The sequence below is a fragment of the Mercenaria mercenaria genome, chromosome 2 (genome assembly GCF_021730395.1).
Source record: "Mercenaria mercenaria strain notata chromosome 2, MADL_Memer_1, whole genome shotgun sequence".
Taxonomy (NCBI): Eukaryota; Metazoa; Mollusca; class Bivalvia; order Venerida; family Veneridae; genus Mercenaria; species Mercenaria mercenaria.
In genome coordinates, this window is record NC_069362.1 from 48436169 (window position 1) to 48458966 (window position 22798).

Below are 22798 nucleotides of genomic sequence, written 5' to 3' on the forward strand. Positions count from 1 at the left end.
GTATATCACCCAAAGGGTGGCATAATTGTTTTGCATTTACAGCTTTTAGATTATGCATGTCCGCCTTCAAACTAAATTTATGGGTTTTTATATATATATATCGATGATATAAGATATATAAATAAAGTTAATGATATCATTCAAAGCTTTTTTTCGTGACCTAATTTAATGATTAATAATGCACCCGATACTACAACCGGGTATATAACTACGCACAAAATCATAGATGAGCACAATGTCAGCAAAGATGCACGCTTATAAATTCATGGCAGTATTACTTCTGTTTAGTTTAACAGTAATTTCGCTGTCATATATTCTCGACAAAGAATCGTCTGAACAATTTGTTTTCTTGTTTTCCAAAGAACTAGATGATGAAGTTATAGAGCAATTTGAAAAGTCTTATTGGAATAAACTCTACCAGGTATGTACAAAGAAATATATCAAATTTTATTGTAAATAAAAGGATTTATATAATTCCACGGTACAACCAATCTGGGGCCAGTGGCATACAATAAAATACCGTGTCTTGGTTGGATTTTGTGTTAACATGGAAGCTATTGTACTCTGCTGACTTTTAGTGCATAATAAATTTGCAAAACGTTTTGGTGTGTTGTTTTATCAATCATGCAATTCTGTATTATGATACTAAACTAATCCGGTCCATTATCATGCCATTTTAAATACATGTACTAGTATACACGCTTGCTTTCTTGGTAAAAACGTTTAACACTGAACAAAATGGGTAATTGTGAATAAATGCTAAAAGAAACCTACAATAATTTACATTATTTTATAGAACTATAGTCTTTAGAAGCAAATATGTATATTGCAATATCACTAAAAGAAAATTATTTTGGGTAGTAAAACTTTTCTTAACAACTTTTATACAAATTGCAAGTTTCCACAACTGGCAGGGCTACGATCGTACGTTTTTGTTAAAAGTGTTGTTGATTGTAATTTGCGAATGCTTATAAGAAATGACTTTTATTTTCAGATAACACCTACAACCTTCATATTTCAATACAAAGGCAGAAACATAACGGAGTCTATTCTCCGTGTGAAAAAGAAGTTTAAAAACCTTGTGAGTAATTCTTACGTCTCCGCTTTCGTTCTCGTCTAATACCTTGAGACGGTATATAACTGTCGACTTATTTTTACATGATTGTTTTTTATTTTTATATTTACTTCTTAAAAATTAGCATGAGAACAATACGTTTTCAATACTATACACATAATTGAAAAAGCTATTTTAATTTGGTACGCAACTTCATTAACCATTTCTAAATAGGTCACTAATTGATAATGTTTATTGTGCTAAATCAAAGCCAGATGATGTCCTTTGTTTCATTTTATGTTGTTATACTACAGGTACTAGAGATCAATCGATGGCTAAAATAATAATCCTACATTGCGTTTACCTATACACCTTTATGACAAAGGTTAAAATGAACAATGAAGTAGATCTAACTCTATCGTTGAAAGCTGAATGATTCATTGAAATGTCTATTTTCATGGTAAATACTGAAGAGTATTTTCTTGTTTTTATATATGATGTGTGATATTGTACAAATACAATTATTATCTAAATTTCAGCTTAGATAGTAGATCTGAATTTATACTAGTCTGTTAGACCTAAAACATTTTCTTAAGTCATACAATATGCAGGTATTTGACAACCTTTAGCCATTGAGATAAGTTCTTCCCGTAAAAATCCAGGTATGATTAATAGGGATTAAATATTCATTAATGGTTTGACAGGTAGGACTATCTGCAAGAACGGCCACATGAACATTAAATAGAAAGTTTCTGATAATCTGAAATAACATGCTTCAAAATGATCAAATCAAGAGTTAAGTATTATACTCGATCCTAAATGTTATATTAAAGCAACCAACGTTAATTCTTTAACGTTATATTATTATTTGAACTATCATTGTGTTAAAATAACGCGTAAGGAAAACGTTAGATGCAATGATATATTAACTGATTGGTTATAAGATATTGTTTGCAATTATAATCATAAAATAAAATGTTTTTTGTTTGTTTGTTTGTTTGTTTGTTTTACAAATGTAAAAATGAAAATAAAGTTCAAACTGCGCAATCATATGAAGCAGTTTTAGTGTAATAAATTTTAAATTTTATACCTAGGATCCGGGGTTTGCTAATGTCGAGTTTTTAATAAATACATGTATTACATTTGACATTATTTATCTTAACACAAGAAAAACAATTTTGGTATACAAAAATATTATCACGATATGACATAGATCAATATACGTCCCGTAAATCAGTTCGGGAGCAACGGATATCACAAGTGTTTGTTTCATTAAAATAGTTTTGAGTGGAACAGTAAATTTTGTGGATATGAACTGGTTCTAAAAATACAAACTTCAGGTAGGTGCGTTTTACTTTAGATAAATGGGTAGTTCACAACTTGAAAAAAAATAGAAAAATTGAAGAAAAGCGTTATCTGAGCCGATAAATGACCCAGGCTAAGATAATTTGGATTTTTTTGTTTGTTTGTTTGTTTGAACGTCGCACCGAAACATGATAGGTCGTATGGCAACTTTCCAGCTTTAATGGTGGAGGAAAACCCTAGGTGCCACTCCGTGCATTATTTCATTACGAGCGGGCACCTGGGTAGAACCACCGACCTTCTGTAAGCCAGCTGGATAGCTTCCTCACATGAAGAATTCAACGCTCCGAGTGAGGTTCGAACCCACATCGATGAGGGGCAAGTGATTTGAAGTCAGCGACCTTAACCACTCGGCCACGGAGGACCCTTTTGGAAAAAATGGAGACAATTCCGCTACCATTTGGAAAAATGGAGACCATTCCGCTATCAGTGTATTTCACGTTTGTGTCTGAACTGCTGTAAAGTACTACCTAAATATTAGAGAATGATCAAGTAGTCCCGATGCAAAGTTTGCAATCACTCATTATTACCACCGAATAAGCAGCCTGAATTATTCTGCCTAAAAATGAATATAAACACGTGTCCAGTCCCTGAAATATTGTCAGTGTTAAGATATTTCAATGGCTTTCGTTTCAAATACGTCAACTTCTAAGTGCTCAACAGGCAACTTTTAACTTCGTTTCGGCAATTAAGGAGAAGCGATTGATGCAATATTCTACTTGCATTATACTGGTCCTTTGCGTGTCATTTAGCTCTTTTTGTTCAGTAAAGATGAATGTCAAAGTACGAAAACAGGGTGACTTTTCGGTACCGTACACCTTGATTCGGGTAAACGTTTTGTTAATACTTTTTATTATTTGACGCGGATCTACCATTGTCCGTAAAATAAATTATTATATTTTATGTAAGTTATAATTTTACTTTCATTTTCAGTCATGCACAGCATTTCTTAGTAAAAACCACTTTCCTAATTAGTTTGTTCACTGCCCTAACGGATACAATTATCTCACTCCGTTTCTTATCAGGGCAGTATAGAAACATATCTAAAGCCTGTTCTGATATTCTTAATACTTTTATGTTTAAAAGGTTAGGTACACACACATATATATAATGCTAACCATTGAAATACTGTATTCTATCAGTTGAATATTTTTGTATCTCATCACTCAAACTGTCAAAATATGAAATATATATACACTAACTGGTAGTACCAGTGAAATATAACTTACACTTTTATCTTTTATATTTGCCCTTTTAGCAGCTGTCGAACGGAAAAGACCGTGAGCTTTGTCCAAATATAAGTAATTATTTTACCAGTTTTGAGAGGATTTCATTTGATGGGAAATTACAGTTACAAACTAGATACCTTTCTGCAACACATGGAGTCATTAGCATTCACTGTCAATAAGTATTATGACCAAGATCGAGTGTCATTCATACATTTCAAAGATTATAGACAGAGTCTTTTGTTTAAATTATTTATCGTAACCGGTGCATTTGTAAAAATCACTTCAGTTTGAAAAATCAAAGTATGCGAAGAGCTATGGTACGGTCTCTACATGGTATTTCAAACTTTTTCTTGAAAAAAAATGGTAATTTTTGGTTGTATTTTACTATTATTTAGTTCCTGAATGCCAAATGCCTCTAGTTCTGAACAATATTTGAATAATATTTCCTTTGAGCCTTTATCCTCCAGAAACTTTCTAATGCTATCTACCAATATTTAATTTACTGTCTGGTACAAAATTTTAATTTGCAGACGCCGGTACTTAACATGTATAAATAATGAAAAGCTCGTTCAACGTGATATTTACTTTAAGGGATTAACTGACAGATCGCAGTTGAATAAACATTGAGACGGTATAGTGTTTGGACAACAGTTTAGGCGTCATGTCATCGGACAATTTTCACAAGCATGCATTTAACAGTTTATGACAATTGATGATTTAACCTTATAACCTTAACCTGCTATTGGGATATTTGTCGGTAATACAATAGAATAAAACAAACATCGATTTTATTATCAAATAGGTATTGCACAAGTAAACGCGTTCACTTTTTGCAGGTGATAATCACTTCGACTAAAGATCAGCACTGTACAGATTCAAACTATTAAAAGATCAAGCGAAGCAAAAAAGTGGCCGCCAACAGCTAAAATTAGTTCGTATCAAAAAATGGAAACTTGTAACATTTTAGCTCATTGGGACTTCCAAAATGCGTTCGTATCTCCCGAAAATTCGTATGAAGCGAGTTCGCTGTTACCGAAATAATTTTACAAAGAAATAGAAGGACTCAGCCGGGGAATCCGGGTTTTGTTCGTTTTTGTCGAAAATTCGTACTAAGTGGACTCGACTGTATGTTCACACTGTGAGAGATGAAGCTCCGATCTACTTGTACATTGTGTATGAATTTCAAATTATTTGCTAACAAATGTCAGTTTACAGAAAGAGCTGAATACGGTCTGCGTATCACATGAATAAGGGTATGATTAGCCTGAGTTAAAGTCTCCTGGGTAGATAAGTGTCTTCCAGACCACTGTTGTAGTTATTCGACGTAGAATACTAGTAAATGAAACAAAATGCTCACCTACGAAACCTTTGTGATAAATTTAAGAACATTTTAATTGTTAATGTGTGGTGTTAAGTTTTGCTATTTGCAAAATGTTAGAAAGATAATAGAATAACACATTGTCAAATGGTATGAAAACCTCAAAAACTTCTTGTCTTATTACAATTTGCCGACTATCTTTTTTAAAAGATGTTTTTTTGTTTTAGTAAAGCTTAGCTCAAATTTTCAATTTATAGATACTTGAGATAGAACCGGTCAAACATTATGTAGACGTTATTCGACCAAATGAAACATCTGTAGACCAAAACAACACGGGAACCGGTATAGAAAATCTTGTTGAGGTAAATATGTATTTAAATACCCTGGCAAACATTATAAAACCATGGAACATGTCTTTGGAACCTGCTGTGATTGTGTACGAATGAAGTTAGAATTTTTCTGTCGATGTAAAGCTTCAACGATTAACCGCACTATATTCAAGAATATCGCTGATAAAGGGAAAAGTAAACTTAATGTTAGAGTTTTATTTCATGTTTAGTTCGATGACAGCTACCTTGCACAACAAACGTTTCAATGTTGCTACTTTTCTGTTATATGTAGCCAAAACTAGTATGTGAGAAATATTATGGAATGGGTATAGAGAATGCGTGGTTACGCGGCTATACCGGAAAGGGTGTGGTGGTTGCAGTCACTGATGTAGGAATTAATACAGATCTGAAAGATCTCGAGCAAAACGTAGTAAGTATAAATTTATTCCAGATTCATGTCTTCTAGGTCGGCTTGACACTGTCGCTTCATAAAAAGAGGTTGATAATTATCACGTTATAAAACTTCCAATGATTTTAAAATAAGGAGAAATGTGTAGATAGAATTTCCAAACTATATTCCGAGACCCAAGGAATATATAATGTAATTTTATAATGTTTGCACTACAGGACGACAAACTGTGCTTTAATTTTATGAGCAATTCAACGAATGTGACACCAGAGAATTTTTCTTCATACAGAGAACTATCAGAACCAGAGTAAGTATCTATGTTTTGCATTTTTCTACCAACTACATATCAACTTAACAGGCAGTTTTGAGCTGTTAAAATACCTAGTAAGTAGAAAACAATGACCATGGACAATAATTTTTGAAAATACATACTTCTGAGTTTATTTACGGTTCAAGCCTTTGACATCCGCACATTCACCTATTCCAAAAGTTATGAAGAGCCAGGAGCACAAAATATTACGGGACCTCAGTGGTTAAGAAGTCAGTGGTTAAGGTCGCTGACTTCAAATCACTGCCCCTAATCGATGTGGGTTAGAGCCTCACTCGTGGAGTTGAATTTTTCATGTGAGGAAGCCATCCAGCTGGCTTACGGAAGGTCGATGGGTCTTCCCATTGCCCGATCGTGACGGGATAATGCACAAAGGGGCACCTGGGGTCTTCCTCCACCATCAAAGCTGGAAAGCCGCCATATGACCTGAGATTATGTCGGAGTGACGTTAAACCCAACAAAAACAAAACAAAATATTTCATGCTTGTCTTGCAGTTTACCCTCCTTACTTGTAAGGAATAAATTATTGTTGACATAAATTTGATTATATTGAATCATGGTATTTGGCTTCTATTAGCTATGTAAAATGAACATAGAAAGGCTACGCACATAGAAGTTAATTAGGGCAAAAGAATCCTAAACAGTTTACACATTCTCAATCCAAAAAAAACTATTAAAGGCTATTTTTTTATTATTCTCAAATAGAGTTGAAATACAAAAATATCAATTCACTGTTTATAGATAATTTTCTGATTTGTTTAACGAATATCATCGGACCTATTTATGAAAAAGAAGCTGAACATGGTAATGCATTCATTGTTATGACCTGCATAATCATAAGTATGTCTTTCCTTATCTGCCAATGTTAAAACAAACAACAACAGTAATTGTTAAATTAGTCATCGAATTTACAAGTGAATGGGCCATCAATAGAGGACACGGATTTCCTGGTATCTGATGAAATTCAACTGAAAGTTGACAGACACTAATATATAGACCATGGGTATCTTATGTACTGGTGAGGTGACTGCAGTGTTTCCCGTGTACCGTATTATACACTACATGAGAGTAATGGCTTTCTTTTGCTTATATAGTGAGATAAACCTTAGGAGAAACCGCCTAGGACACTGGTTTGCCTAGGATACAAACTAAGCTCACAAATAAGTTCTATACATTAAGCATAATAAAGAATCTAGGACACTGTTCACTTGAAATATGGTTAAATTGCCAGATTTTCTTGTATCATATCCAGTTGCTGTCCCTTTAGCTTCTTTACATTTCACAGTGTTCAAAGGATCTTCGCTTCTTTTGTGTATTTTTAAGCCTTTTTGGTATGTTTTGGCAGTGTATGTTGATTCTTGAAACAAGGTTTTTTTTATTTTTCCTTCAAATCGCTTCTCGCCCGCTCCAAAAATAGGTGACATTTTTAAAAAAATGTTTTTTCGCTCGCTCGCTCCTTATTTTGGGAAAAAGATCCGATGACAATAAAATTAATTTCGTGTGCCCTTAATAAAAGAATTAATGCAACGACACACAATATATTACGTCAGGCACCAGAAAAGAAATTCAGGCGTCAGTGCATGGAAAAATATTGACGTTTCCGGATCCGTTGTAACTGAATAGAAACGCGTATGTAATAAATTTGATATATAAATACATAGAGATAACATCCAGTATTGAACAACTTTTAAAATAGAACGGAGGAAAAATACATTATCTAAACAAAATTGACTTTATCAACAATACCATTGTAGCCATGGAAATAGATGTGCCAGCCTCATTGCAGCAGTGAAAGGAAACGAATTTTGCAGTGCTGGGATTGCCTATAATGCAACTATTGCCGGTAATGTAATTGTAAAATTTCAAAAAAAGAAGATTTAGTTGTGTTGGAGATAAAATATTTCCTTATGCTTTCAGCTATACTTATTTGTTGTGTACTTTTCTGTCATTAGTTTATACTTGTGTGAGAAAAATGGCCTAAAATGGAAAAGGTCCCTCTAAAAGAAGAACAGAGAAATTGAATGCACTGCGTTTTAACATTAAAAGGAAGAATAGAATTCTTTATCTGACAGTGTCTGTGCGTGTTTTTATTTATGTAAATATACTAAAACTTGAATAGTTCCTAGTGAAATGCCAGTCAGTTGTGGTCTGCTACCCTAAAAATGGCGTATAGTTTCTCTTGTTCACACAATGAAAACCCTTCTTTCTGTTTCGATCTGCAAAACTTGCCATATGAGGTGTATAAACATGAAATTCGTCTCATTTCATGAAGAATTATTCTAGCAGTGAAAAGGTGTGATTAAAGCACTCGTTCTACACGATATTTCGCAAAATAGGAAAATCAGGATCTATTATATTTTGGACTTATTTCGACTTACCACCTTATTCGTAGACCACTTCAGGTCGTCTGTATTCTACAAATACTATTTTTGTTGCGCTTTCATGCTATTTCATGACGAATAATTCGTTCAGCACAAATACATGATTATAACATCCTAAAAATGTATGTCAGTTATCACATTTTTGAAACTCGTATGGATCATTTTTCAAAAGTTAATTTCTCAGGAGATAAAAATGAAATAAAATAAAGATATTAAATCGATATTTGAAATCTGACACTTTGTCCAAAAAAAATCATACTTCATAACAAATTGTACAAGAACAAAAATATTACTTAACGACTTTTTCTCATCCTGCTACTAATTTTTAGATTGGGTATTTTTACTTTTTGTTAAATAAATTAGTAATATATTCATCATATAAATGATCTTAGCAAATATGCGGATGCTTAAGTCCATTTATTGCTACCTGTCCTCAAAAGCATATCGTTTGCGCACGCCCTAAATAGGCAAATGAAAATAAGGGTATTTTGAATATCATTGAACTGCTTGTATACAATAATATTAACTTAGGTATTATAGCCCATTTAAGCTTGCACAGACAGTTACATGCTATGTTTTGTTTGGATTTTTTCAGCTTTTAAAATATTTGGTGTTGAACTAAAAAATGAAAATTATCCGATACATATAAATCTGCGGTCCGACTCTGCATCGATGGCCAGATCCCTTGTTTATGGTCTTGGTGAAATTGATATCTATTCAAATTCCTGGGGACCATCAGAAACGTGTTCAAGTATTACTCTTGTTCGCAGAGAGGCCATAAAGATCAGCGCAGAGAAGGTTTGTAGGAGCTTTTCTGTTTTATATTTCCAACGTATTCCCACTTGTGAAAGTGATACAAAACATGTACATTTAAATAATTGCAAAATAATTCTAAAAATTAAAGTGAAAGAAGAACGACAAAATTATACAATGCTGAAATATAATTCAAATTGTATATTAAATGTTTGTCTCTGTTTTCGTTTCCAGGAGAACAAATATGAAAATATCATACATACAAGTGTAACAAACTGTGTAAAAAAACCTCTAGAAATTGATAAGAACATATAACATTTATAAGTCCGTACAGAGCAAACTGCAAAATCATTTGCCACTTGTTTTTAATAAGATGGTAAGTAAATGTCTACAAGCTTTAATTTCCTTGATTTTTCCTTACTCATGACATGTATACCAAAAGCTTTTGATCTAGTAGGAAGGTTAAAACAAATGTCAAAATATTTCTTATTCTAGGGCCGCAGAGGTCTAGGCGCTGTTCAGGTATTCTCGGTAGGATCTGCTGGAAATGAGTTAGCTAACAACGAATATACCATTACAGTCAGTGCTGTAGGACAACATGGAACCGTTCCTAGTGATTCAGTAGTAAGTGCAAGTGTACTGACTTCAGGACTTCGGGACGGTAACAACATCTCCGCAAATTCAATGGTATAAATTATTTTTAAAAGCTTTCTGATAGATAATTCTTATACATTTTGCATCCTAACAACAGATAAATATTGGTGCAATATTGTGGCATATATTCTGTAAGACTTCTATAAAGATTTAGACCTATTAAGGTTGTTTATACTATGCCAACAGCGTTATATACGCATAAAATCATTATTAAATGTAAAAATGATTTGGTGATAATTTTGATAATTTTTCTGTTCACCGGAAAGAAACATTACAAAATATCACATCCTACAAGCAGAATGTTGCTTAAGTAAAATAATGGCAGATTCTGTCTGATTGAATTAACTGATGAAATGAAATTAAATGTGAATCACTTAGTCAATGATCCCAATTGACCAGACGTAATAGCAACACTAAACCCAAGTATGTGTGGAGCTTTTAATGTAGTTCTGCACGTTTGATAAACCGAATGTAATGGCCTAACATCATATGGTATTTATCGTTTAAGACATTTAAATTATTTAAAATCAGCTTGACTTGTGCGAATCTTTTTAATCATTGGCAAATGTCTCAAAACCAAGCACACAGACTTGTACGTTTTACTTTATCAAGTTAATTCATGACTGTGAGAAGTTTTATTAAACCTACATTGTATATAAATTTCTATTCTCGAAAATATTATCAAATTTGTGATTTTCCTATAAACTTTATTACAAAAACCTCTGTGAAGTTATTTTGTAATCAGTCTGGCTTAAAATCAAGCACACGACCCAATGTTAATCATGAAAAGATATGCCCAAAAGTCGTAAGATTTGGGCTCGTCCAAGATAATGACTTTATCTCTAGCCGAAAATGGCAGTCTCTTTGCAAAAATGGCTAACACGTAATCATATAGGATGATTTTTTTGAAGACAGGAAGTGTTACGGTCACTTACTCTTAGCATGTACGTTTAAAGCTCATCTCTGACAACTGCGTCAGAGAGTCGACTCTTTGACTCAGTGGCTAGAGCATTGCACTGGCACCCGAGCTACATGGGTTCGAATCCCGCAACAGGCAGTTTAGATTTTCCTTTACATAATGTTGTGTTATTTGAAGTGTTACGGCTAAAAGGTGTAAGATTCTATATGCAAACAAATTAAATAGACTCCTTGGCCCTAAAGGGTCCAAATTATAACGACACAGAGCTTAACTACGGGGAAATATTTTACGACCGCCACACGGTACTTAAAGGCTGCTGTTGAGAGAGTTGAAGCAATCTAAAAGAATATCGCATACTGCTACCAAAAATTAATAAAAGACTCGATTGGATTGAGTCTGTTCATGACAGGTCATTAAAAAGTGCATACTCTCCAGGCCCCTTATTTCCGTTTTAAGTTGAACTCTATCATAATGATTCAGAAATCTAAACATAAATGGAGTTTTTTTACTACTTTAGGTGACTACGTCATTCAACAACAAATGCATAACAAGTTTTAAGGGAGTTTCTGCTGCAACAGCACAGGTAGCTGGAATAATAGCATTAGCATTGGAAGCAAGGTAAGACTTTAGCAAAGATATGTACACCACACAGATGTTATTTTTACGAGCCTATATCAAACGATTTTCAAAAAAAAATACTTGTTGTGTTACACACAAGCATAATATATGTGTCTATACGTATTGTAAACGCTTATCTAACAAGTGCTTGTTGGTACCTGACTACTTTTCATCAATAATAGTTATTGAATTGTAAATTAATACTTATATTTTTTTGGATTCATGCAATTAATTTACAGGTTCTCAAATATGCTTTAGGGTGCATTATACTTAGTTTAAACAATATATTTGCTGTTGTGTTCAGTAGTGTACACATGCCATCAATCATAAAAGTATGATAAATACATTTTATTTACAAACAATGAAGGTTTATGTTTATATAGAAAAGATCTGAAAACAAGTCTTCAGAAAAGACTTATATTAATTAAAATAAGTTGGCTATTCTATTCGCTTGTGATGACCCTTTATTCAGATGTATAAGTTAGCCTCTCACGTTGTTTTTATTTAACTAAAGGAATTACAGATTTTAGAAAACCAGTTTTTATTTGAATAAAGCAGTGTAAGGTAAAGTCATAAAATGATCAAAACATGAGTAAAGCATATGAAGCTTTCAGTATCATATTTTAGGCCTGAGCTCACATTGGCAGACGTTCAAGACATAATTGTTTATTCGTCAGATGTCAGCTGCTTAAAGGACCACACAAACGTTACCACAAACGCAGCCGGACATAAATGTTTGTCCCTCATTTTGTTTGTTATAATAAGCAGGTCAATAGACAAATAACTATTCTAATCAGGATCAACAAGACTGTGTTTTTCTCTCCCTCTCTCATTTCTTTGTTTAAGTTTTTTGTTTCGTTTTGTTTGCAGATAAAATAATATTACGAAATAAGTATATATGATATGTTCAAATAAAGTACAATTTGCCTGCTAATCATTGCCAATTATTAGTGTTCAATAAACTTACTTTTGCAATATATTATAAATCATTGTTCTTCTCTTCAGTTCATCCGGTTTTTGGATTTGGCCTATTAAATGCAACAAAGCTGGTTTCCTTGGCAGAAGAATTACTGGACAGCTCGGCGATTTCAACTATAGCCTTGCGCCAAAGAACCGCTTGGTAATAATTGATTTTAGAAAGAGCGATAGCAAATATATGAGACTGCTAGTAATTTCTACTGAGGTATGAAAAGCAGTTTTCCGTTACGCGCGACGACCTTCCGGAAAGCCTTTATCATTTATGAAAACACAATCTCATACAATTCCACTCTAAAACGAAAATTATCATAAGTGCTAAATGCACACTCGGTGATTGGCCAACGATCAAATAAGTCAACTGTTGCATTAGATATTACGGAATATTAATAATTACAGACTTTAAGAACTTTGAGCGTAGTGCAATTCTGTTTCTTTATGTATGCAGTGTAAATTATTGGAAATGGGACTCGAACTAAAGACTATTGGTCCGCATTTACGTGTCTTTCAGACTCTGTTATATATCCATTCCATCTAATAGTCTAGAACGTTTTATAAATAAGAACGGTCAACTATGCGATTGCATTATTGTACAATATTGGTGCTATCAAGTTCCATATAGCTTTTGTTTTCTTTCCTTTTGCAAACAACAAGATAACGAGCACATTTTCGAAAGATAATAAACGCTGAATTTTGTTTAAAAGACCATGACCTGGCAAATGCACTCAAGAATAGAGTCTACACAGTAGGAGTACAAGCATGTACAATAAGTACATATTCTACTGCTTACGCTGGTTATCAAATACACACTGAAACAGTATTGTGAACTGTGATGATGCTGCGCATCTTTTCGCCATTTTAAAATCTGTTAGAGAGGAAAACACTCGTCCTTAAGACGATATAGACTTGGTTCGTCGTCGAGCTTTACAACTTGACGATTGGTGATTGGTGTAAGAAATCAACTAAAGAGGATTCTATAACTTGATGTATTTCAATAATTTTCAACGTCAATGAACATGGAGGGGTGACTGTACAGTTTCGAAGGGCTTGATTTTCGTTTGCAATGTATGGTCAATCAACAGCCAAAGCAAAGCAAAACCAAAGCTACAAAACAAAAACAAATGACAATTAGCAAATAAGTACACGTCGTCAAAAATTTAACAATGTTGAATAGTGGACGTAAATGAAGACCTTATCCATTTCTTGTAGAAACGAATTTTATCATATTTTATTGTCCTGCTTATTTAAAAATGCTAAACTTTTTCTAACTTTTTTTATCAAATCTAAAACAATTACTTATTGTCTGGATTGCTAACCTGACCTATGTATGTCAGGTTAAGTTTACACTTTAACTTATCATAAAGTGTCATAATCCACTTTTCTTTCTTAATGTCACTCATTTGTGTCACAGAAACGGTAAAAAAATCTGAGTCATTTTCTAGATTTGACGATTTGTCACATGCTTTCACGATTTCATATAAAGTCAAATAGCGACTATGTAGCAAGATTTAATATTTCTGTCTAAAAAATGCACACACTAAAATAGCTAATGGAAAGTTAAACGGGAAAGGTAGAAAACATCCTTTAGAAAGTTGTTATTTAGTTAGATTTAAGTCTTTCAAAAGTTACGTGTACACTAAGTGAGATTTCGAGCCGACAACGGTAAGAAACCAATGATATGAAGTCAGCGACTTTAACCATTCGATCACGGAGGTGCATGTGATACACTTGTAGCAATTATATTTTCAAGAGAACTACTCTTGTTACAGGAATATAAAAACAGAAAATTGATATTTTTAATATTTTATGCCGAGGAGTATAACGTAAACAATGTTTGTTATGAATCATTTATAGTCTGCCTATATATATATAAAAGAGGCCTAGAAATTGGCTTTGATGGCATTTTTTGTTAATGCCCGACAGCCATGTTCATTGTTAACTTTATAAAAATTGGAAACTTTTCTGGGGGGCTGTCGCCTTCTAAGGGTCATAGTAAGGTCACAGCACAAGGTCAAAGGTCAGTAAGTGCATTTTTGTTATAAACTTCATATATTTGCAATTTTTGCTACATTTTAATACAAACTTGTAATTTTTCGGTGATAATTATGAATCTCAGAAGTAAAATAAATTATTTCAAATAGATTTATTGCATCTGAGACTGGCAAAATTCAAAACGACTAAAGTTATTTCAGTAGAATGAGCTTAAATTTTCGTACGCTCTAATATTTTGTTCATTTATGGAAGTTATCTTTCTCAGGCTTCTAAAATTTCCGTTTTCTGGCTAACAGTTTCCATAATGGCAGGTTGGTTACCTGTATAATTGTCTTTATGAACAGTACAGGTAGAAAAAATCTATGACGCATATTTTATAAAGACTAGTACAGTCAAACTTCGTTTGCTCGAATGCGCATTATCCAATTACTACTTTTGCTCGCTCGAACTCGGTGCCAGGTCTATATAATTTATACTTCTCGTTGGCTTTTACTACTGATATCTCGAACACATGTTGCTCGTCCTATCAAGCTCTAGCGAAAATAGTTTGACTGTACTAACTGTTGACAGATCTAAAGATTCCTTCGGAGGCATAGAACTCCAGAACGTAAAAATAGCAAACTCGGTTTGATTAAGTCTGTTTGTGAGATAAAATGAAATATAAAAATTCTCTCAAGCATTATCTATAACTGTCCATGCTGTCAATCAAAACTCTATTCCATTGGTTTACGCATGTGCATCAGCATGAGAAATGGTACTTTTCACATTTTCGAATCAGCTAAAAAATGATTCCTTGCACATTGACATCAGGCTATTATAAGAACTTGTAACCGCTCTTCAAGTGTTTCAATAGCTACAATTTTGTAAATATTTGTTTATATTGGTTCTTTAGATGTCATAACTTCAAAAAAGGCTTGATAATTGTCAGTGAATTCGATAGTTTATCGAATGTTACTAGTATGATCTTTATGACTGTGAATAAAGGGGCAAAGCATGTTTCTTTTTCTGTTACAAAACCTTTAGATTCCGAGTGATTAGTTGGTGATAGAACCGTGTGGAGCAAACTTACCAATGTATCACGAAGGAATCTACTGATGTTATAAAATAAACAATTGTGAGCTAATGCTATTGCAGCCTTTAACGTGTAAAAATAAATATATTGTCAATTAAATTCAGTGCGGAATGTTAGAATTAACTACCCTTATATAGAAAAAAAAACTTCTTACCCTTACATAAAAAAATGAATAAACTCCATAACACTTCACAAGCTATAGACGGGTTAGCCTGACATAATTTATCAATCGACATTTTTTGTTTATTATAAATGCATCATTTTGAATTTCAAATCTTCTCCGTGCTCTTCTCATCCTGCAGGAAGTTATTTTTACGCATTTTATATCTCTTGGTAACTATCGAACCACCATATTTCATCATTTTGATTAGCTGAACCATCATATGTCAGTAATCATGAACATCGGAGGGTATAACTTCAATGTATCACTGAACGAGCCTGAATGTTACTATTATAAAAAAAATGTAAAGCAACCTTCTGATGTTTTTATATCTTTAATTTTACATTTTTATTTGTAAAACATCTGAATAACTAATGTTTCAGTGTCAAGACACATGCTTTGTTTTCACAATGTTATCAAGGACATCCTGTCTGAAACCATGTGTCAGTTCTGTAAATTGTTAAGATCTGATTCGTTTTTTAACTTTTGTTTGAATAGGAAGTGAGAGTGTAGAAGCAAAGCAAAAAAAATAAAAAGGTCGAAACAGAAATAGCGTGGTGAATTTTTAGAATAAAATGATGCAAATATCGCATTAAGAGCTTCGGTGATAGAAAATCTAGTTCTTGAAATGTGCTACTTAATTGGAAATACCTAAAATATGATGATAAATGCCTGACTTATAGTAAAAAAGCTATATTACAGTAAATCAAAGGAATAGTGTATAGATTAATTAGTTGAAATCCTACAGATATCTTCTGATGAGTTTATTGCCGTACATGTACTGTGTAAACCTAGGCTCTGACCAATATTTCAGTTATTCTTCTAAAATGGTCCGATTTAACCATCGTCACCTGGACAAAATGACATAAATATATATCATATAATGAATCATCACCAGATTTGAAATCATTTCTTTAGGGGCTGGAGAAGGATTCGATACAATATTATAAATGTTACTTTTAACATTATTCCTGTCATGTAACGGCGGTCATTTAACTTAATCAGTGTTTTTGGAGTCTCTACAAGTAGAGCCTTTTCCCTGAAATTAACTGCCAACATCTCCAAACGATTCAGAAAGTGGAGGACGAAATCACTCCTGACAATGTCTATTATCAAATCGTCATGGAGAACATTCACCTCTCCCGTTGATCGAACTCACGACCCCGCGATCCATAGATCTGCGCTCTACTGATTGAGCTAAAATACTTGTTTGTATACATGACAGTAAAGTGATTTTAACTATTTACGTGAGAATTTTATACATTTATACGTAATTCATTTTCCGGTGTAGTCTTCTTCCTCAAAACCTATCATATTTTCTCTTTCATTTCTCAAAAGGTGTACAATATGTAAATATTCTTTTTATAGTCAGTTCAAAGCTTAAATTCAAGTTTTATTGCTCCCTGAAATGCAAGAAATGCATTTGCAGTGTCATTTTGTAATCATTTGCTCAACAATTTTTCTAACTGCACATCTGACTTTTGTTTTTATCTCTGCCAAATTTTGACAGATTTAAATGAAAATTGGACACATTGTTTAATGACCAGTTCAATTAAATAAACATAACAACGGTATCAATTGTTCGAACATTCGTTGTGCCATGACAGTTTAAATGAGGTACCCTGCACCCCCCCCCCCCCCCCCCCCCCCCCCCCCCCGACCAAAAAATGACACTGAATGAATGCAACTTGGTGCTGGTCTGTATGCGGCAAGTTCTGTCATCTGCGGAATTAAACTATTTTGTCATTAATTTGGTGTCATTAATTACGTCACAAACCCGATAACAAATTAATATGTACATATTAAAAAAATTAACAGATGTTCCATTACAACCAAACAGAGTTGAACATTCAGAATATAATAATTTTAATATCATTGAATTAATAGGATCAAAGTGTACTACTGTGATTTGGAATTTACTAATGTGACTTTTAATTTAAGGGTTACTTTATTGTTACCCTTACAGTTAAATGAATTTACATCAGGCTATGATCGTTTTTATGTTATATTATAATAGAATAATCATTTAACATTGTGTAAAACATTCATTCAAATCTGTCAAAAATTGGCAATAAAGGGAAAAAACAGGTGTGGAGTCAGAAAAATTGTTGAGTATATTGTTAATATACGCACCATTTTGCTACCGTTAATAACTTAAAAGTCATTTTGAAAGTTCAGTTTTGACCTTGACATGTCTGTGACCTTGAAATTACATTGAAATAACCCTTACAACATTTCCAAAAATATTTCTCTAGTTCATCCACATATAAAGATTAGCAAACATGTCAATTAAAACACACTTTGCCATCGTATGCCACTTTCCCCAGATATATATTATTCTATATAATATTATAATTCTATATAATATTATATATATTAGATATAATTATATTTTATATATTATCATCAGTTTTATTTACAAAATAGTAAAGGGCATTGAGACACAATATTTAAACCAATTTAGATGGTATATGAAAATAAAACGAGTGCACAGCGGCATAGTTTATTTGTAAATGCACTTATTTGACCTTTGACCCCATTGTACTGTAATGAGGAACCCTAGAAGGCGACAGCCCCTTTTAAATTTCATGTCCGATTCTAAGGAACACTTTAATACTAATATCCGAGCATTAACAAAAAATGCCATCAGAAGTCACATTTTCCCAAGATATTGGCAGACTATTAATAGTTCACAGTACAGATAAATAAAACAGGGAAAGATTTTGCGGGTTTGGTTTTGTTGTTGTTGTTGTTTGTTTTGTTTTTTGTTGTTGTTGCTGTTCTTGTTTTTTGTTAGCTCACCTGTCACATAGTGACAAGGTGAGCTTTTGTGATCACCCTTTGTCCGTCGTTCGTCTCAGTCCGTCCGTGCGTACGTCAACAATTTCTTGTTTTGCCAGATAGTGGTTTCATTTATGTTCTTATTTTAACCAAACTTGCACACAACTTGTATCACCATAAGATCTCGGTTCCTTTCTTGAACTGGCCAGATCCCATTATGGGTTCCAGAGTTATGGCCCCTGAAGGACCAAAATTAGCTATTTTGACCTTGTCTGCACAATAGCAGCTTTATTTATGATTTGATTTTTAAAAACTTGCACACAACTTGTATCACCATAAGATCTTGGTTTCTTTCTTGAACTAGCCAGATTCCTTCATTGGTTCCAGAGTTATGGCCCCTGAAAGGGCCAAAATTAGCTATTTTGACCTTGTCTGCACAATAGCAGCTTCATTTATGATTTTATTTTAACCAAACTTGCACACAACTTGTATTACCATAGGATCTTGGTTCCTTTCTTGAACTGGCAGATTCCTTTATGGGTTCCGGAGTTATGGCCCCTGATAGAGCCAAAATTAGCTATTTTGACCTTGTCTTCACAATAGCAGCCTCATTTATGATTTGAATTTAATCAAACTTGCACAAAACTTGAGTCAACATAAGATCTTGGTTCCTTTCTTGAACCGGCCAGACCCCATAATGGATTCCAGAATTATGGCCCCTGAAAAGGCCAAAATTAGCTATTTTGTTATCAAAATGGATTTATATCAGTAAGTACTTTTAGGACTCATTTGAAATTTCATTATTGCCTTTAGCTGGACTGAGACAATCAGGAAAGATAACTATGGACTGATTTTATGTTAAATTACCTCCCTTTATTTCAAATTAAAATGGGTATATCTCCATAACTAATGAAGATACTGATCGGAAATTTCATTTATGCTATCAGACTGACTTGGACAGTCAGTGAAGATACATATTGACTGAATTTATGACAAATCCCCTCCCTTTATTTTTTTTTTATTTTTTTTTTTTTTTGGATTTAACGTCGCACCGACACATGATAGGTCATTTTGCGACTTTCCTCTCCGTGCATTATTTCATCACGAGCGGGCACCTGGGTAGAACCCTTTATTTTTTATGTAAATGAATATACCTATCAGCTTCTAATGTGATTGGTTTGAAATGTTATTTATGTCTTCCATGGTAAGAAATATGAAATGTTATTTATGTCTTCCATGGTAAGAAATAGTCATGTTAGATAACTATTGATTGAACGTTTATCAATATAAATACTTTTCTAATATATTGTTAATTACCTCCCCTGATTTCAATAAAAATGGATTTATCTCGGTAAGTATTTATAGGACTCATTTGAAATTTCATTATTGTCATTAGTTGGACTGAAACAATCAGGGTAGATAACTATGGACTGATTTTATATCAAATTACCTCCCTCTATTTCAGATTAAAATGGATGTATCTCGGTAACCAATGAAGGTTCTGATTTGAAATGTAATTTATGCCATCAGATTGTCTCGGACAATCAGGGCAGATAACTTTTGACTGAATATATGACAAATTACCTCCCTTTATTTCATGTAACTGAATATACCGTGGCAGAATCTAATGAGATTGGTTTTAAATGTAGTTTAAGTCTTCCAGGGTAAGAAATAGTCATGCTAGTACAAAAATACAGCATTTAAGAGTAGGATACTCAAACTTGATATTGAAATTGGCCCTGACTAGTATGTGACCCATAGGTCAAAAGGGACTGTTACAACAAAATGTTTATCCTGATGATATTTTATGTGTATGCCTATGTGATCTTTGTCAAAACTTGATCTTATCATTTAGAGCAATGGTACTCAGGTGAGCGATATAGGGCCATCATGTTGTTGTTGTTTTTTGTTGTTGTTTTTTTTTTTTTTTTTTGTTTTTCGTACTTTTAATTATAGATTACATTGTCGTATATACCTTACATAACAATTTCAACTGCATAGTAAGTCTTTCAGGATAACCAAGTACTTTATTTTACAGCTATGATGAAGCAAGTGGATTTACTGCCGAGTTTTGTTACAGCTGTTCACAAAGTGTTGACAGTTTCGTAATTGCACGAGGTTGTATGCGCGTAGTCAAAACTGCAAAGGTTCAAGTTGATTACCACACATCTGCTAGATACATGCGCATAATTTTGATCTCGCCGAACGGGACAGTGTCAGTACTACAGGACTTTGAATCGGATAATGTGAAAACGGGAGATAAGGGAAGAATGCAGATTCTTACTACAGTTCATTTCTGGGATGAAACTGCATCTGGCCTTTGGCGTTTCAAAATCGGGTCAAATGGTAAGATTTAATTGAATCATACCGCGAACGAAAAGAAGAAGAAGAATTGAGTCATATTTAACAATGGGACAGTTGCTCTTTATCAACACATTCAATAACTAAAATTATCCAGTACTAAGTAATCACTTAACATTTAAGACATCGTCTTTGAAAATTTAGACAATCAAGCATTTATTTCAGTAAGATAAGTGTATTCTTTATATATATATATATATATATATATATATATATATATATATATATATATATATATATATATATTATGAGCATTTCATGTAAGCTTAAACGCTTTTGTTTTCAATGAATTTGAACCTAATTTTTCATATACATTTAATTTTTGGACAAACTAAAATGAAGAGTGTAATGAAAATCATCAAGCACACAAGCTTTCCTACACAAGTGCCATTAGATAAAAATTAATTTTAAGCTGTGTTCAAAGGCATTTTATGCATCTCTATTTACAGGAAAGACAGATGTGAATAGTAACGTTTCACTGACACTCTTTGGAGTTTTGTCTGACTTTCCAGATACACAGGGAAAAGAAACTAAGTGTGCACCAACATGCAAACCTCAACATGATGATTCAGGTCATGCTGACAATCATGGGGGTGTTATAGCAGCGGTTGCGGTTGTTTCTTCTATTTGCATAGCTGTGTTTGCAGTTATAATTATAATTAAAATCATCAAGTTTAAAAAGAAAAAAGCTTTGCCAACTGTTGATGACATACGAAGCTCTTTCATTGAAGACGATACTGATACAAACATTGATCTGGATTTATAAATGTGTCCACCGATACAAATCATATCGTAAAATGTATTGGCATTATCTACATGCTGCTTTCTTTATCATAGTTTTCACTAACTCTGTAAAGGATTGTGTTGATAGTAGAAAATAATTAAAAGCATCTTATGATCAATATGAAAAGGTGATTACATTATGTTTAGATACACAAATGATTGCATGACATGTGTTGGAAAAACGGAAAGTTTTCGAAATTTTCTCTTTCTTAAATGGGATAGTAGGTAGGTGTCGAAATTTCCTCTTTCTTAATTGTGGTAGTAGGTATGTTTAAATGCTAGTGGTGATCACAAAGGTCTAAATCAATACTGTCATATTGAAGTACGCATTACTATTATGTTACAGAATAAAGAACAAGTGCTGCTACGTTTTATCTGATTAAATACAGATGAAAATATTTGAGTAATATTTGAGTATTCTGGATCTACTTCAAAATAACGAAGTACCCACTCACATGTCACCTTACGGTTACATTATTCTTTTTTACTTATTCACTTTCTATTGTATGCTATATAAACAGTTGAATATTCTTAAAATATCATTTTCAGAATTCTATAGCATTTTAATGGTATGAAAACATAGGACTGGAGCAGACATACACTATCCATTGGAGCTAGATAGATTTGAAAGTCATTGTCAAACTCGCTCTAAATCTAGTTAAGCTATTTGATTCAATTCATACTGAATATTTACCTGAGATAACGCAATTTTTTGTGTCCACCTTTTCCATTTTTCCATAATCTAACGGCTTATACGGTTTGGCATTGCAAGTGGTATTGTATCTGCTTTGATTTGATGTTCTTATCGTGAGGCTAGCTCTTCTTTATGGGTCACAAGACACTTTAAAGACAATGTGGATACATCAAGTTTAATGAAACGGGTACAAGTTTGAACCAGTAATCATGCTTATGAGCTTGTGCCAAATGAATGTGATATATAATGAGAAGATTATGTGTTTAAGCAAATCATATTTATTCATGCCTTTCTTGGTACTTGTTAAATAAAGTTTATACTTGAATAAAGCTTGCTTATTCTCTTCTGTTATGAACACTACATGCCTTTCTTGTTACTTGTTAAATAAAGTTTATACTGGAATAAAGCTGGCGTATTCTCTTTTTTATGTACACTATATAGTAGTTGTAGAAGTTAGTAGTAGTAGTAGTTTGTAGTAGTAGTAGTAGTAGTAGAAGTAGTAGTAGTGGTGGTGTTGGTGGTGGTAGTGGTAGTGGTAGTACATGTATAACAGAATACATCAGTCAGTCGTATCTAAAAGTTTGAAAAGTGCTACACTCTAACTCGCCCTAACGGAAAACCCTGTT

At 33.1% G+C, this 22798-nt stretch overlaps 1 protein-coding gene across 2 annotated transcripts; it reads left to right on the forward strand.

The window, feature by feature from the left end:
• Nucleotides 1-229: 229 nt before the first annotated feature.
• On the forward strand, nucleotides 230-22578 carry LOC123563904 (furin-1-like). Of its 2 annotated transcripts, XM_053536525.1 has the most exons (13): nucleotides 230-421; nucleotides 995-1081; nucleotides 5221-5325; nucleotides 5585-5722; nucleotides 5920-6008; nucleotides 7784-7872; nucleotides 9006-9208; nucleotides 9659-9850; nucleotides 11254-11354; nucleotides 11982-12088; nucleotides 12360-12474; nucleotides 20373-20680; nucleotides 21145-22578. In XM_053536525.1, exons 1-13 carry the CDS (start codon nucleotides 236-238, stop codon nucleotides 21459-21461), a joined length of 2037 nt encoding a protein of 678 aa, XP_053392500.1. In that variant the 5' UTR covers nucleotides 230-235; the 3' UTR covers nucleotides 21462-22578. The 2 variants fall into 2 exon arrangements, with proteins under 2 accessions (XP_053392500.1, XP_053392501.1); XM_053536526.1 differs by lacking the exons at nucleotides 11982-12088; nucleotides 12360-12474.
• Nucleotides 22579-22798: the final 220 nt, after the last annotated feature.

What these genes read in the sequence shown, in the direction of transcription:
- LOC123563904 (XM_053536525.1), top strand. Translation starts at nt 236, where the DNA reads ATGTCAGCAAAGATGCACGCTTATAAATTCATGGCAGTATTACTTCTG. An exon ending in ACATCTCCGCAAATTCAATG is followed by an intron (nt 9,851 to 11,253) that starts GTATAAATTATT and finishes TTACTACTTTAG; the next exon opens with GTGACTACGTCATTCAACAA. An exon ending in TTGCGCCAAAGAACCGCTTG is followed by an intron (nt 12,475 to 20,372) that starts GTAATAATTGAT and finishes TTTATTTTACAG; the next exon opens with CTATGATGAAGCAAGTGGAT.